The sequence below is a fragment of the Bidens hawaiensis genome, unplaced genomic scaffold, assembly GCF_021521415.1.
Source record: "Bidens hawaiensis isolate Kalapana, Puna unplaced genomic scaffold, B.hawaiensis_p1.1 tig00021053_1, whole genome shotgun sequence".
In the NCBI taxonomy this organism is placed as follows: Eukaryota; Viridiplantae; Streptophyta; class Magnoliopsida; order Asterales; family Asteraceae; genus Bidens; species Bidens hawaiensis.
This window is the reverse complement of record NW_027493262.1, coordinates 358,358-375,152: the sequence shown is the minus strand read 5'-3', so window position 1 is coordinate 375,152 and position 16,795 is coordinate 358,358. Positions and strand designations below refer to the sequence as shown.

The window sequence follows — 16,795 nt, the reverse complement described above, 5'->3', positions numbered from 1 at the left end:
AGCTGTTACGCGATGAAACGAACTAAAAAATCGCTAAAACGAGCTGTTACGCGCTGAAACGAACTGAAAAATCGCTTAAAAGAGCTGTTACGCGATGAAACGAACTGAAAAATCGCTTAAACGAGCTGTTACGCGCTGAAACGAACTGAAAAATCGCTTAAACGAGCTGTTACGCGCTGAAACGAACTGAAAAATCGCTTAAACGAGCTGTTACGCGCTGAAACGAACTGAAAAATCGCTTAAGCGAGCTGTTACGCGCTGAAACGAACTGAAAAATCGCTTAAACGAGCTGTTACGCGCTGAAACGAACTGAAAAATCGCTTAAACGAGCTGTTATGTGCTGAAACGAACTGAAAAATCGCTTAAACGAGCTGTTACGCAATGAAACGAACTGAAAAATCGCTTAAACGAGCTGTTACGCGCTGAAACGAACTGAAAAATCGCTTAAACGAGCTGTTACGCGCTGAAACAAACTGAAAAAAACGCTTAAACGATCTGTTACGCGTTGAAACGAACTGAAAAATCACTTAAACGAGCTATTACGCGCTGAAACGAACTGAAAAATCGCTTTAAACGAGCTGTTACGCGCTGAAACGAACTGAAAAATCGCTTAAACGAGCTGTTACGCGCTGAAACGAACTGAAAAATCGCTTAAACGAGCTGTTACGCGCTGAAACGAACTGAAAAATCGCTTAAGCGAGCTGTTATGTGCTGAAACGAACTGAAAAATCGCTTAAACGAGCTGTTACGCAATGAAACGAACTGAAATATCGCTTAAACGAGCTGTTACGCGCTGAAACGAACTGAAAAATCGCTTAAACGAGCTGTTACGCGTTGAAACGAACTGAAAAATCGTTTTAAACGAGCTGTTACGCGCTGAAACGAACTGAAAAATCGCTTTAAACGAGCTGTTACGCGCTGAAACGAACTGAAAAATCGCTTAAACGAGCTGTTACGCGCTGAAACGAACTGAAAAATCGCTTAAACGAGCTGTTACGCGCTGAAACGAACTGAAAAATCGCTTAAACGAGCTGTTACGCGCTGAAACCAACTGAAAAATCACTTAAACGAGCTGTTACGCGCTGAAACGAACTGAAAAATCGCTTAAACGAGCTGTTACGTGATGAAACAAACTGAAAAATCGCTTTAAACGAGCTGTTACGCACTGAAATGAACTTAAAACTCACTTAAACGAGCTGTTACGCGCTGAAACGAACTGAAAAATCGCTTAAACGAGCTGTTACGCGCTGAAACGAACTGAAAAATCGCTTAAACGAGCTGTTACGCGCTGAAACGAACTGAAAAATCGCTTAAGCGAGCTGTTATGTGCTGAAACGAACTGAAAAATCGCTTAAACGAGCTGTTACGCGCTGAAACGACCTGAAAAATCGCTTAAACGCGTTTTGACCAAAACCCGTTTTGACCCGTTCCAACCTTGACCCGTTATAACCCGAACCTGTTGACTCTAACCCGTTCCGACCCGAACCAAAACAACCCTTTTTTAAGTGACTCGTTTCGACCCTAACCCGTTTCAACCCTAACCCGTTCCGACCCATGACCCGTTTTAACCCAACCCAACCCATTTGCCACCTCTAATTAATTTTACTGCGTTTAAACTTATAAATTTATAATATTACTTGGCAACAAGAAAAGCCGATGTTATCATGGCAACCATAAATTTCAATATATGTTCAACTCGTTATTTATTTCTAGCGCTCAAGTCATTTGTTGAACGGATTTAGGTTGTAAACATTTGGATTTTGTAAAAACTGATTTCCTACTTATCTTTATGAGTGGTGTTTTGTCAAACTACTAGATTTTCATCATGGAACCATTTACTCTTGTTGTTGATGCCAACCCGTTTCTCTTTTGCTTTAGACAAAGGCACTTCATCTCACTCATTATATAACATTCCACTAAGCTCAAGACTGAAACGTGCCAGGTTTAGTTGCCAACAATAATCAGAGTCATGTTTTAGGCCATCTGTGAACATGTCGCGTGATCCTTTTGGCCTCAGGAGCCACTAAATTAGGAACCATGCAAGACATTTCATTAGATTTGGTACGTAGTGTACTCCCTACGAGTCATGTTACCAACCTCTAGTCTCATGAAATCCTTCATGATCTTGTTTAGATCATTAATCGGGCAAAATTGTTCAATCACAAGTCTATTTAACTCTTTTCACTTTGTTCAATCACAAGTCTCTTAAACACGATGACCTTTTCGTAATTAACATACATGGGTATTGTATTCATCGGTTGATACAACTAAAGAACAAAAATGCAATATTAAGAATTATAGTATATCATCCGTCGAATACATGTACTTATCGTTATATACACTACGTTAATAACAAAGACCGTCAATGTATAAAAAGATCTTCGTCAAGTACACCTGACAATAACAACGAGAAGAAAATTATTGCTATGTACAAATTAGAATTAGATATATTCTCAGTATTTAGTAATTCATATTTAAGCTCGTCCATGTTTGAGGTGTTTAGTTCAGACGAGAATCATGAGATATTTAGAAACTATTTTATCCATTAATGAGACCAGGTGTAGTGGGGTGCTTCCCACACCCAAAAACCTTAAAACATTGGGGAACACCACCCCCGGGACGCTTTGGAAGGTGGGGGGGGGGGGGGGGGGGTTGCACTTTGTGGAAAGTGCGTGATGAGGGACAAAGTGGTAGGTGACGTTTAATTGCTTTAATTTTAATAGAAAAATCAAAAATAATAATATAAGATATTGATTAAAAATAGCTCCATCCACAACACCCTTTTTAGCCAAAAGGCCCTCATGGTGACGTGATGTCACATAACAGAAAACGCTCTCATATGCGCTCCATCTATTACATACAGTCTGATACATTTATGTATTTATTTAATAGGGAATCAAGTATTTTTTTTCACCATACAGAAAACTATGCATACATGTCGTTTTTACTTTAATAAGGTGTTAAGGTGATCAGGGTATTATACAAGGTAAAAGCTCAATCTTGTAACATTTAAGTGTTAAAAACACATATCCATAAACATTTGTTTTTATAGGATAAGATATTAAAAACTATATGTGCTCACTAGTATCGTGTAATTGGATTCCTTAAGAAAAGATGCCTAGCAAAAGTCAAAAATAAAGGAGGCTATATTCTCTTCCACATTTTCTTATTCTTTTTTTACATTTTCTAAAGTAATATTCCTTTCTTTATTATATATGTTTTGGATAAAATCTATACTATATAATAAATAAAAGTTTTCTCATACCACATGTCATTCTCTTATGCATTGTTATTCTTTCTTCCTGTCTCTCTCTCCTATTAATTATACATATTTTTAAAGTTCTTTTTATATATTTTTTAAAAACGTTAGGCTTATTTACTAAACATTTTTATTATTTAACGGATTTATTGTTAAAAACACGTGGATCTTTAATTGAACTCGACTCGTCTTCTTTTCACCTGTAAACGTAACATCTTTTTTTTTTATCCAAATTTTGTCCATCAAAAATTTATCGATTCTCCTTTACTGTACATTCTTCAACTAATCGAACGTTTTCTTCTATTGATGGTTGGTTCGTATCGATTGTACCATTTATGTTCTCATAATACTATTTAACTTTAGTTGCTACCATATTTTTAGTGTATTATTTAATTTTGTATCGAAAGAAGTATTTAAAGATTTATGATTTATATTTAAGTTTGTGAATAGTAGTTATAATTTAACTTTGTACTTACTTAATGTATTATTCAACTTTATTTATCAAATGTTATCACTTTCAAAATTGAAGTTGTCCAACTCGTCTAAAACACGGGCACATAACCTAGTCTATAATATATATATATAAACGAAACTTTTAAAGCTTTCTTGTTGCTCCCTACATTCTCCCAAGCCACCAATTTGCATCATTTGTAAATTGTGGTTTCTCATGCATTTGACTTGAATTTACGGGTATGTGTCTCACCAAACCCATATATTCCTTAAATGGTTTATAACATCTCATTAAATTAAAAATTAATCTCATCAAATATTTAATATGAAAATCCCATAAAATGGTGATATCTGATTTCTTTAAAAAAATATGTATATTGTTTATAATTAAAAAATAATTTTATAGTAAAATAATAAGCGGGTCATGGGTCTCATCAAACCCAAATAACTTTTAAACCGGGTTATAACATCCCATTTATTTGTGAAACTTTTTCATCATTAAATACTAAGTATATTATTAACTTCTGTCAAATAAATAAAATTAAAATTCAAAAATATATAAATATTATAAACGAATAATGTAAAACAATTCCCATAATACAGGAGATAAAAAGTAATTTAGTGATTCCTTTGAAGCATGAAATTAGTATGTGAAGTAAAATATACCATAGTTGTTTAATCAAAAAATATGAAATATTTTCTTAAAAATAATTACAAAATTTGGAGCATTTAATTGTCAAATTGTTAATTTTAGTGATTAATGCTATGAATAGAAGGTGATTTAAATTGAATATTTATATAGAAATTTAATGTATTTCTTTCTTTGATGAATATCTTAGTAAATTTTATTATATCTTATAAAATAAAATAAAATTGATAAACTTATTATTGTTTATTAGGTCATTAAATACTTCTGACTGTTATTTCTTTTTTCCATATTACTTAGAAGTTTAAGGTTATTTGTAATAGTTTTACTTAAAAAAAAATTAAAAAAACACAATTTCGTCACACTTCCGATAGAGAATGACATCACTAATCATATTAATTAAAGTGTGTAGATGTTTCATACGAAACTAAATAAAGAAAAAAAAATTACGATAAAGATAATAAAAGATGTACGAATCTGATTGGTCAATAAAATTAAACAAAACACACTCGCAACCCACACCCCCACACTCATTGTTTGCACTTCCCCTTTGCCCAAAAATGCACCGAGGGTGGTGTTCCACATTCTTTTGGGTTGATTTGACAAATTGTGTTAGTCCATTATACATAGCCTTTTGGTTGAGGACAACCCAAGCCATATAGGAAGTAACTATCATTGATCCGTGATGGTTCTCAGTTTCAACTAACAATATTTTCAAAAACTCATCCTTAGCTAGTTCGGTTTAGTTCGTTCTAAAATCAAAAACTAAGTTTTCCATTCACAAAGTTTGGGAAAAGGTCACAAGTCACAACTGAATATTGTTCTCAACTTTTTCACCTTCATGCTAATCTCAACTTTTATTCTCATTCTAGGCAAGAATCTTGTGAGTTTGAAGAAAAGCAACAATCACCTATGAACAACATAGGAACAAACCTATATATATCTAAAATTATTTAAACAGTATCACTTATCCATCTTCCTTAAGGCATTATTTCCAATCTTTGGAAAGTTAATTCTTCCTTTGAAAGCCACCATCCACATGCGTTTTCATTGATGTGTCAAACTCTTAGGTGGTACGAAGTAGACAACTAGACATACCCACATATAATAGATTGACTTCTTTTGTCTATATTTCTTTAGTCACATATAGAGTTTCCATTTTTGGCTGCAAGCAATAGCAAACTTCTCATTATCACTTTCCGCCGGTAACTCTAAAGTCAGCATGGTGTCATGGTGACAGCCATCGTCTAGCTTTCCAATCAGATCCGGAATAAACTTGACAATTGGTACCAAGAATTAACCCATGAGAATATATCGCATGGCATAATCTCATTAGGTATAAAAGTATAACAGTCGTTTCAAAAAAACGTCCCGGTTTTCATACACCTTTGAGGAGAAAGACAAATAAAATCACAAAATAAATTGTCGTTTACTTGTATGTAAACTACAGTTTACAGGAAAAAGAAGTGTATGTTGACAAAAATCCAAAATGCATGTTGACAAAATAAATTTTCTTTTTTAGTTTTACATTAATTAGTAGGATATTTTGGTCCTTGAAATGAATGATCATTTGTTTTGGTGTTAGTTTTTTAAATAGGATTTGTTTTTTTATGGGCTGTTTGGTTCATTCAGATCTGAATGAGTCAGATCTGAATGAGTATTCAATAACAACAGTAAGTCTGAATGATTCAGATATAATTTTAACTATTCAGATGTTTTTCTGTTTGAAACCAAACAATCTGAAGTCTGAATGAATAAGATGTTTACATCTAAATAGTTCCATTCAGATGTAAACAAAAAGCCCCTTAGGGACCAAAATATCATTCATTTCAAGGACCAAAATATCCTACTAATTAATCTAAAACTAAAAAAGAAAATTTTAAACATTACTAGGTTCACGGTTTCCTTATTAATAAAGAGTAAATTGTGGTTTTCGTTCATGTGATTTGTCTAAATCAGCAGTTTTAGTCCAATAAGTTTCAAATTTGTGACTTTCTTCCCTGTGATTTCATTTAACCTGCAATTAAACCCAAATTCATTAACCCTGTTAAGTCTGGTTGTTAAAATTATTAGCGTACCCTTCACGTGAGGGGCATTTTTGTCCTTTTTTCCTCAAATAGACCCTAGCCCCTCACGTGAGGGGGCTTGCGAATTACCACTGAGGTTTATTTGGGGAGAAAGATGACAAAAATGCCCCTCACGTGAGGGGCACGCTAATGAGTTTAACGACCAAACTTAACGGGGTTAATGAATTTGGGTTTAATTGCAAGTGAAATGAAAACACAAGGACGAAAATCGCAAATTTAAAACTATTAGAGTAAAACCGCTAATTTAGACAAACCATATAGACGAAAACCACTGTTCACTCTTAATAAAAGATCAATGATATGAAACTTGCATTTTTGGGTTCTGTGCCAAGAAATGACTTCGTCTTTAAATAAATATCAATAGGTAGAAAAATAACTTGTAACAAAAACCATGTGTTCGTACTTTGTAGAGCGATGTGTGTTAAGAGTATGTTAATCGAGTGTGAAGGTTCGAATATCTTTTATGCTTTGACCATGCGTACTCCAAGCATTATAGAGGCGTTTTGGTGTATAACGTCAGGGGCACACCCCCCCTGTTTTGGGTGAAGTTTTTTCCAGCGTTTTACACATAACGCGGGTATGGCACATGTTTCTAAAAATATATCCGTTGGGATATATCCATTGGAATTAAAAAAAAAACTTTTTAAATATTAACACAAATATACTAAAAAAACAAACCCAAACCTCAATTTTTTTACACAATTCTACTACTTCTCTATCACATATTTTTTACGCAATTCTACTACTACCAAAATGTTTCCGTTTAACAACCAAAATGTTCTCGGTTTCGGTCAATATGCCCGACAAGACAACACAAACAATCCCGGCCCGAATAATCCACAACCGGAGCCCCTGTCCCAAATACCGTGCCCGGTTTTCAAAACCCAACCACACACATTTTTGCCGGTTCGGGTTCCTAACCCGGCGACGAGACGATGCCGGAGACACAATTCAACCCGGAGACACAACCCGTCCCGGAGACTCGCGACGGTTTGAGCCAACGTGGATGTCCGAGAAAACATTCGACTCAAAGATATACAATAACTTGGAGCGGAAATTTTTGAAAAAAACATGTAGTCTTATTAGTATTATTTATGTTTTTTTTTTAACTTAATGTATATAGTTTAGTTTTTATTTGTGAGTTTAATGTATTTTTTTTTTAATTTTAATGTAGATTTTTCATTTTATGTTTAATTATCTAAATGAATTATTATTTAAAAAAAACAAATAAAATTAATAGTGACGGGACGCCAGGTGACGCATAACGCCTGGTGGTGAGGCTTTATGACTACACTATGTTTTTGTAAAATGCCATAACTCTGACTGGACGTCACGTGACACATAATGACTGGGTCACGGGTTTTATGACTACTCATGGTCTTATTCCCTTCTTTTTTCTCCCTTTTAGCTTCATTTTTCTTTTCTAGATTTTTTAAAATGATTTTATTAATTTACATTTTACTAGAAAGAAAAACTAAAAGTATTTAAAAACATTTTGCTTGGTTATATATTACGGTTAAAATTTAAGACTTGACCTTTTTGTGATTACATTTTCATGTGTAAAAAAGGAGCCATTGCCGCATTGAAACGGGTCATTAACATAATAAACTAAACCAATACCGATCAATTTCCGTTACAACACACAGTGACTTCACAAACTTATTATCTTACTTCCTGGTCCCATATGCCTCAAAAAAACAATTTAAACGTCTACATTATTATGTCATTCCTCCTTTCAAAATCATGCAAAATTTTCACACCCAATGCATTCATATTCATTAATAAACCAACCACAAATTCACCACCTTCACATTCAATTTCTTCATTTATACACTCACTTCTCAAACACCATGCTCATCATCCTCATCCTCTTCCTCATCTCCTCCGTCTCCTCCGCTTCCGATCCCGTCTCACAAGCCCTCCTAACCTTAAAATCAAACCTCATTACCCCGCCCAACGTCTTATCCGACTGGATCATCCCTTACAAACCAACCCCATACCCTCATATCCACGCGTGCTCATGGACCGGCATACAATGCACCCAAAACTCAACCAAACTCACACACATCAACCTCTCTTTCAAAAACCTCAGCGGGTATTTAATTTTACCCAATCATGTATTCAACCAACTAACCGAATTAACCGACCTCAACATAAGCCACAACTCATTCTCCGGGCCACTCCCAGTTCAGATATTCAATCTCACAAACCTGAAATCACTAGACATCAGCCATAACAACTTCTCGGGCGTCTTCCCACTCGAACATTTGAATCTCCATAAGCTAGAAGTTCTTGATGCATTCAGTAACAGCTTCACCGGACCGCTTCCATCTGGAGTTTGCGTAAATGCAAATACTTCACTCAAAGTTCTCAACTTTGCTGGGAGTTATTTCACTGGCTCGGTCCCAGGCGAGTATGGGTTGTGTGAAAATCTAAAGTTCCTTCATCTTTCTGGTAATTTGTTAACTGGGAACTTGCCAGTTGAGCTTGGTTACCTTAAAAGTGTGACTCATATGGAAATTGGTTATAATATGTTTCAAGGTGGTATTCCTAAACAATTTGGGAATATGAGTGAGTTAAAGTATCTTGATGTAGCTGATGCTAATCTTTCTAGTGTGATACCAAAAGAATTAGGTGAATTAACGAAACTCGAAACGCTTTTTTTGTTCAAGAACTTGCTTTCCGGGTTGATCCCTGGTGAAATCGGTAACATTTCGACGCTTTCAAACTTGGATCTTTCGGATAATATGTTAACCGGACCGATTCCGGAGAGATTTTCTAATTTAAAGAATCTACGTTTGCTGAGTTTGATGTGTAATGATATGAATGGTTCTGTTCCTGAAGGTATAGCTAAGCTTCCAAGCCTTGAAACTTTGCTTATTTGGGATAATTTGTTTAGTGGTAAACTTCCACAAGAATTGGGGAAACATTCAAAGCTTAAATTGGTTGATGTTTCAACTAATGATTTTGGGGGTGTGATTCCACCTTACATTTGTTCGCGAGGCGAGTTGGCTCGACTAATGTTGTTTTTGAATTATTTCTCGGGTGGGATTTATGCTATCTCGAATTGCTCTTCGCTTATTCGGATTAGACTCGAAGATAATGTGTTTTCGGGTGATATTAGTTTGGATTTCAAGGTTCTTAGGGATGTTTCTTATGTTGATTTATCTTATAATCGGTTTACGGGTGGGATTCCTTTTGATATTATTCGTGCTTCTAATCTTCAACATTTTAGCGTGTCGAATAATCCTAACCTTGAAGGGATTTTACCCGAAAAAATATGGTCGTTACCCGCTCTTCAAAACTTTTCGGCCTCATCTTGCAATATTTCTGGTAAAGTTCCTGAATTTTCGTTATGCAAGTCGTTATCCGTCGTTGAGTTAAATGGGAATCGCTTAACGGGTCAAATCCCAGAAAGCATTTCGCGTTGCGAGAGTCTTGAAACGTTGAATTTAGCCGAAAATAATCTTTCTGGTGAAATACCTATCAAGTTTAAAAACTTGATAAAGTTAAAATTTCTTAACTTGTCATATAATGATCTTTCGGGTTCTATGCCGATGGAAAACACGTTTAAATCCATCGATAGTCGTTCGTTTCTTGGAAACCCGAGCCTTTGTGGTGAACTTGTTGCAAGACCATGTCATCAGATTGGAATAGAATTGGGAAGTAGAAGGAATCACAAGGTTGCTTGGGTACTTGTACTATGCGCTGTCGTGGTTGTACTCTCGTGTTTCCTGTTCGGGATCGTTTACTACCGAAGACAAAGTACCCGCCATTGGAAAATGGTGTCATTCGGGTTACCTGAAATCACTACAGCTGAAGTTTTAAAAAGTTTCGAGTCCATTGAACGTGTGGAAGCCTCGTACTCATCAAACTCGGTCTGCAAAGCGGTTTTGCTGACTGGGATGACGGTAGTTGTGAAAAAGATCGAGTGGGGAGCGAAAAGTTCAAATCTTTTGTTGGATTTTGTTACCCGAATGGGAAGTTTAAGGCATAAGAATTTGATTCGGTGGTTGGGTTTTTGTTATAATAAGAATCTTGGTTATTTGTTGTTTGAGTATTTGCCTAATGGGAATCTTGATGAAAAGATTGGAATCAAAAGAGATTGGAGTTCAAAACATAAGCTTGTGGTTAATATTGCGAAAGGGTTATGTTTTCTTCATCATCAGTGTTATCCGACGATTCCTCATGGAAATTTGAAGGCGAGTAATGTGGCATTTGATGAGAATATGGAGCCGCGGTTGGTGGAATTTGGGTTTAAAACAATATCTGCAATGGAAACAGGTATGGGTTTAGTTAATTGAAAATAAAACTGCTTTTAACAATAATATTTTACTTAAAAGTAAGGTTAAACGAGCCGAGCCGGTTTGGTTTGTAAGCGAGCTAAGCCCGAGTGAAGGAAATCTCAACTTGTTGGCTTGTTAAAATTAAAGCACAATATTAATACATATAAATAAATTATAAATCAAAATCATTACACAAATTTTAATACATACAAATTATAAATTCAGCATTACATGTATGTAAAACCATTACTTTTTTAATAAGCGAGCTGGTTTAATGAGCCACTAGCCAGTTCGAGTCTTTTACAAGCAGAGGTCGAGCTCAACATTTCAGCCCGTGGTACTAAACAAACCGGCTCGTTTACACATGTATTTTGAAGTACGAAACAAACATGCTAAACGAGTGGTTGACCCAAAACACTATATGTCCAACTTTTTTCTAGTATTTTTAAAAATATGTGGTTTTACAGATGCGGTTATATGAGTTATATTGTTTAAATAATAATCTGATCTTTTGAATAAAACACATTATGTGAGTTCATGTAGAAAAACTATACTTCTAGCGACTTTTAAGTAGTTTAACCCATCTGACCCGTTTTATATTTCTAATCTTTTGTAACCGTTTGACCCTTTAGAGATAAAATATAACCTTAATCGATAATATATAATATGACAGGTGAATACAAGGGTCTCATGGAAGATGACCTACAGGATGATATATTCCACTTCGGGGAGGTAGTTTTGGAGGTTTTAACAAACGGGAAGCGAAAAAATGGTGGAATAAGCGTGCACAAAACGTCTAAAGACGTTTTATTGAAGGAAATTTATGATGACAATGAAGTGGTTGTTTCTTCATCTTCAAAGTCGGTTCAGGAAGAGATAAAACTGGTTCTTGAAGTTGTTCTTGCTTGCACTACAAGCAAGCAGTCGGATAGACCTTCAATGGAAAACGTTTTGAAGATTCTTTCACAGTTGGATCCCGTGAAGAAATGAGGAACTCGATGTGATTTTGTTAATGTTTAAGTCAAGTAGTTTAGACGTTTAGTTTATGAAATTTTTGATATGTTGTTTGTAAAATAGCTTTCTTTCCTTGTTTTAGAATCTTGTGTTGTGAATTGCTAAGCTAGATGTAATAATGAAGCTTGTAATGATGCTGTAAAACATTAAATTAATGCTTCTATATCTTTTGTGTGCTTTTTGTAGTGAGTTGAAAGCTTTCCTATTGTGTATATACATATTGGATTGATAGACAATCCTAAAGAGCGATGGTTTTTTGCTTTTCGTCTTGATAATTTAGGCATTCTAGTCATGACAATTCGGACTTTTTTAATCGCGACCAAGTCAATAACGAGTCATACAAGGTTCGAGTCAAAATGGACCGTCCAAAAATTTTGTAACATAGAAGCACACAGCTGCAAACCAGCCAAGATCTCAAAAACACAGGTGAAAAATAAAAGCAACATATAAATCCGAAATCAAATAACTTACTACATCAGTTTGTTTTGACATATGCATTATGCCAAAAATAGTTTATCAAAACAAAGTGGCAAATTACAACCCACAATGTTAGCTTGATAAGGTTCATCCAGCCATTAAAAAACCATACCGTTCTTCACCGAAAACCATTAGAAAACATAAATAATTCATAATAAGGTAGCCAACACATGAATTTACCAGCAGAAAACAATGTAAAAAAACTTCAAGTGCTCATCAATCCATAACTATAAACGAAACGACCCTAAATTCCCAAATAATTAACTGTTGAACTTGACAAATAGCAAACAAAAACTCCTCAAAATCCAAGCTTAGTTCTACGCCAGTGCCTGCGCTTCGCATTGTACCTGTGTCAAACAAACCGTATGTCAGAAAATATAAAAACATCCTTAAACTGTACACATGATTTCAAATACAGTTTTAACTTTTGACCTGATTTTGTTATTAGTCCTTAAGTGAATCCAGCGGGGAATGGGCCTGTTCTGCCTCATCTTCTTGGCAAGCTTCTTCTTGATCATAAACGTCTTGTGTGACGGCTATATATGATAAACACGCTTTACGTTTAACAATAGTCAACATTAAATCAACTTTTTACCATTTATGAATAACAAATAGCAAGTTCGGACACAAAACGAACTTGAAAATAATCAGGTTTAGAATAAGCCAAACGAACCATTTTGAAAAACAGACCCCGGTTACATGGTTTAACTGTGTACCGTTTATGATTAACGTGTTCCACACAGATAAATATATGCAATGTATTTAGGTTCATCAAATTCAACCAACTATATTAATACAAAATGATTTTAAACAATCAAAAATCATAAGTAAAAGTGAGTTGGGCTGAAATTTAGTAAAATGAACTAAAAAGTTGTTTGTGTAGTTCACAGAAAAAGACTTATGAATCACAAATGAAAAGGCAATGTGATTGAAGCATTGGATCATTGAACAACAAAGTCAAACCAATTAAGCTAAATTCCTTAACGAACAAACACAGATACGAAATTTCATTTGGTAAAGTGTTCATAAAACGGACATGTTTATTCGACAAATGTTTAACAAACGAGCCGAGCCACTCGCGAGCTACTTGAGATCGGCTCATGAAAAGGCTCAATGAAGCCGAGCTTAAACGAGCCTGAGCCCGAGCCTAAAAGTAAGTTCGTTAAATAACCAAGCACGAGTGCAAGCTTCATTTATCGAGAGCTTGAGCCAGCTCGCAAGCTTAAACTTCAACGAGCCTATCATTCATATAAGCTTTATACTCCTAATATATAAAGGTATGTATAATATTATTAATTAATATACATAATATATAATGTTATGAGAAATAAATAACATATATTATGTTATATAAAAATTTATAATTGAAAAAAAAATATAAAAAAACAATTATAAATATACAAGAATTAATTAATAAATAGTAATTAGCCCAAGCCAAGCTCTACTTAAGTTAAACAAGCCTCGGGGTCGGCTCGTTTGCACCCTCTACTTCCAGATTTAATTATAGAACATAAATAATACCAGTTTTCGCATCCAGTTAATTATTAATTAAAAACCCCTAACTAATCCATGCAGATCATTCAACTGTGAACTATGATATACTTAAATACTTAAAATACAACTAAAACAAGATTGTATTATTAGCAAATGTAAAATTCTAAAAATTACGGTTTGTTATTCGAATAAAATACGACTTTATGAGTAAATAGAGAGAGATAATATTTTATTTACCATGGCTGGCTGAGTCTTCTTTTTCTCTTCTCTGGTGGTTAAACGGTAAAAAGGTAAATGACGATGACGGATCTGTGAGGTAAGTTATCATCTACACTAGGGTTTTCTCCAATAATGGGCCCAGTTAGTATCATTTTATTATTATTATTATTATTATTATTATTAGAGCTCGCAATTTACACAATACATGATAAGAACCTACACGATCTTAACAAATATCGGGTATGAACTTAGTAAGTTTCATATACTAAACAAGTAGACACAAATCGACCTGTTATTTTTGTGTCTAAACAGATAAACTACCCGTTTACCTGTTAACTACCTATTAATACCTGATTAGATTTTTTTAACTAACAAAAAATATAATAATATAAGGTGTTATATAACCTATATACTTAAACCTAAATCTTTAAACCTATAATACATCACGCATCCAAAACTCTAGAGGTATCACAAACAATAGTGGCGCGCATCCAAACCTCCTATGATCTTCTTCCGGTCTCCGATTCTCACATCTCCAATTCTCGAGTTGTAGCGGTGCTAGCCACTGTCTTCACATCTCCGATCTCCCTCCATGTCGTTTAACATGCGTTTCAAAACAACGATCTTATCGTGTCTTATCGCCTATACCTGGTCTTAACGGTTCGTGTTTGAGAAACATATACATGATAATTTTTCGTGCCGTGTACATGTACACATATTTCGTGTCCGTGTCTTATCGTGTACGAGTATATATGATATGCTAGCCCTTATTATTATTATTATTATTATTATTATTATTTCTTTAGAGAAAAACCTCAAAAATAGTTGTTCCACAATAGTCTCATGGTCAAACAAAAACGAAATCATGGGGCTTTTATATACAAGCAAATGGACGATACAACAGGCTGAGGCGGTGTTACCGTCGGTATCTAGGTGCCAACTTGGCTTCTTGTAGGTCATATCGCACCCACACCCTTCAACTTATTATCAGAAGGATGTTTGCATTTAGATGTTAGAAGTTAAATTAAGGTACATCTTTATTTTACTATGGATATAAAATTGTATACTTCACATAAACAATTATGTATCTTGTTTTAAATGTAACTCGAATTTAGTACCTCGTGCTTCGCAACCAGACAATTCAACTGAACAAAATAAAAAAATAAGTAAACACGTAAACCACGAATGCGTTGTGAGTCGATGTGAAATCAACATGTATTGGGTTACAACATTGAAATTAAACAAAATAAATAAATCTCTCTTGACAAAATGCAACAAATTATCATATGTGGAACCAAAAAACTAGCACGTTACAATGTTGAAACGACACAAATTCGATTAGTATCGGCAGTACCAACATAAATTGGCAAACATGAATTAGTAAGCAAAAAAATAATATTTTAAAGGCATAGTATCAAACGTCGAAATGCGGATATAAAAACATGTGATGATGGGGCACTTTTAAATCATGAAAAAAGTTTTGGTCATTTTAAAGACCAACCATAACAAATATGAAAACAAAGTTTAAGGAAATTTTAGCTGACAAATACAACATGTAAAGCCGATACTTATCTAAATTTAAGATTAAAAAATTATAGTTTGTTAAATATTATAATTAGTTGAAACAAAAAGTAAAAATAAAAAGAATAAAAACCATGTGTTAATGTACCGACCTATATTATATTTCTAAAAGTTAAAACATATATAAATTATTAATAAAATATAACTTAAGTAATAAAAAATTAAAACAATGTATACGCAAAAACAGTGGACCTAAAACTGAATAGTAAAAAAAAAATAAAGTGAAGTAAATTCATCATCATCATCGTACTCAGTATATCCCACCAATAGCAATGCTATGGTAGGGTCTGAGGAGGGTAATATGTAGACAGCCTTACCTCTATCCCATAGGGATAGAGAGGCTGCTTCCGGTGAGACCCCCGGCTCGATAGTAGTTTTGCATCAAGCCTTGGACATAAGGCACATAGCACTCAATCATCGGGACACCGGCTGATCGGTGCATGTGCCCTTGTCTTTCGGCTATCAACGCCACCACATGATGCCTGATTAACCTTCCGCCACTTTTAACGTTATTTTCACCAGATTAGTAAAATAACGTCAAAATTAGTGCAATTTTACTTTTGCCCACCCGAGGGTTCACACATATATACACTATATGTGCGCACCGCAAGCAGGGCGTAAAGTGAAGTAAATTGAATAGTATATATGTGAGAAAAAAGAAATTCCTTTTCTTAATATATATAATAATAAATAACACTTATATAAGTTATCCCACTCTTTAACTTTGAATACATCTATCAAACACTATTTACATATATATTGTACTAGGTTATAAACCCGTGTATTACACGAGTTTGAAAAATTAAATCTCATTCATTATCTTATTATATGATTTTGGTTATTCAAGTTGCAATAATCATGTAGAAAAAACACATTAAAACTTTTGAAAAGTCTTAAGAGTTGAAAAATCTAAAAAAAAAAATCTGATTCTAGGTATATTGTTGTGTTAGTTTCAACATATCTTGCTATTGAACTAACAGTTGTATGAGTTTCTATCGGTAAAAAAAATATCAAAGGATTCAAATTGAGGGTTTAATGATATTAAATTATTAACCATCCATAACCAATAAAAAATAAACTTGCGTGGCTTACTTCATGTCTTTTTTTTCTTTTCTGATTTACGCAATAGGTTATAAAATTAGAAGCAAGTGCAACTGCATATTTGGCAATATCGGCAAAGAAAGTGTAATGCTAATAAGTTATAAGCATTTTATCACAATTTTTTTCGGTTTCAAACATGTCATCTTATTAAACTTTTAATTTTAGTTGATCTTGATATATT

General features: G+C 34.2%; 2 protein-coding genes across 2 annotated transcripts; one reads left to right on the top strand and one right to left on the bottom strand.

The window, feature by feature from the left end:
• The first annotated feature begins 8,291 nt into the window (after positions 1 to 8,291).
• Positions 8,292 to 11,756, top strand: LOC143562730 (uncharacterized). The gene is made up of 2 exons (XM_077050458.1): positions 8,292 to 10,726; positions 11,402 to 11,756. Exons 1-2 carry the CDS (start codon positions 8,293 to 8,295, stop codon positions 11,716 to 11,718), a joined length of 2,751 nt encoding a protein of 916 aa, XP_076906573.1. The 5' UTR covers position 8,292; the 3' UTR covers positions 11,719 to 11,756.
• Positions 11,757 to 12,507: 751 nt separating this feature from the next.
• Positions 12,508 to 12,751, bottom strand: LOC143562727 (large ribosomal subunit protein eL39y-like). Its single transcript, XM_077050457.1, has 2 exons — positions 12,652 to 12,751; positions 12,508 to 12,566 (listed from the first exon to the last, which is right to left on the bottom strand). Exons 1-2 carry the CDS (start codon positions 12,735 to 12,737, stop codon positions 12,518 to 12,520), a joined length of 135 nt encoding a protein of 44 aa, XP_076906572.1. The 5' UTR covers positions 12,738 to 12,751; the 3' UTR covers positions 12,508 to 12,517.
• Between the last annotated feature and the right edge of the window lie 4,044 nt (positions 12,752 to 16,795).

Coding starts and splice junctions, on each gene's coding strand:
- LOC143562730 (XM_077050458.1), top strand. CDS start 8,293: ATGCTCATCATCCTCATCCTCTTCCTCATCTCCTCCGTCTCCTCCGCT. Junction 10,727..11,401: donor AATATCTGCAATGGAAACAG/GTATGGGTTTAG, acceptor ATAATATGACAG/GTGAATACAAGGGTCTCATG.
- LOC143562727 (XM_077050457.1), bottom strand. CDS start 12,737: ATGATCAAGAAGAAGCTTGCCAAGAAGATGAGGCAGAACAGGCCCATT. Junction 12,567..12,651: donor AGGACTAATAACAAAATCAG/GTCAAAAGTTAA, acceptor TGTTTGACACAG/GTACAATGCGAAGCGCAGGC.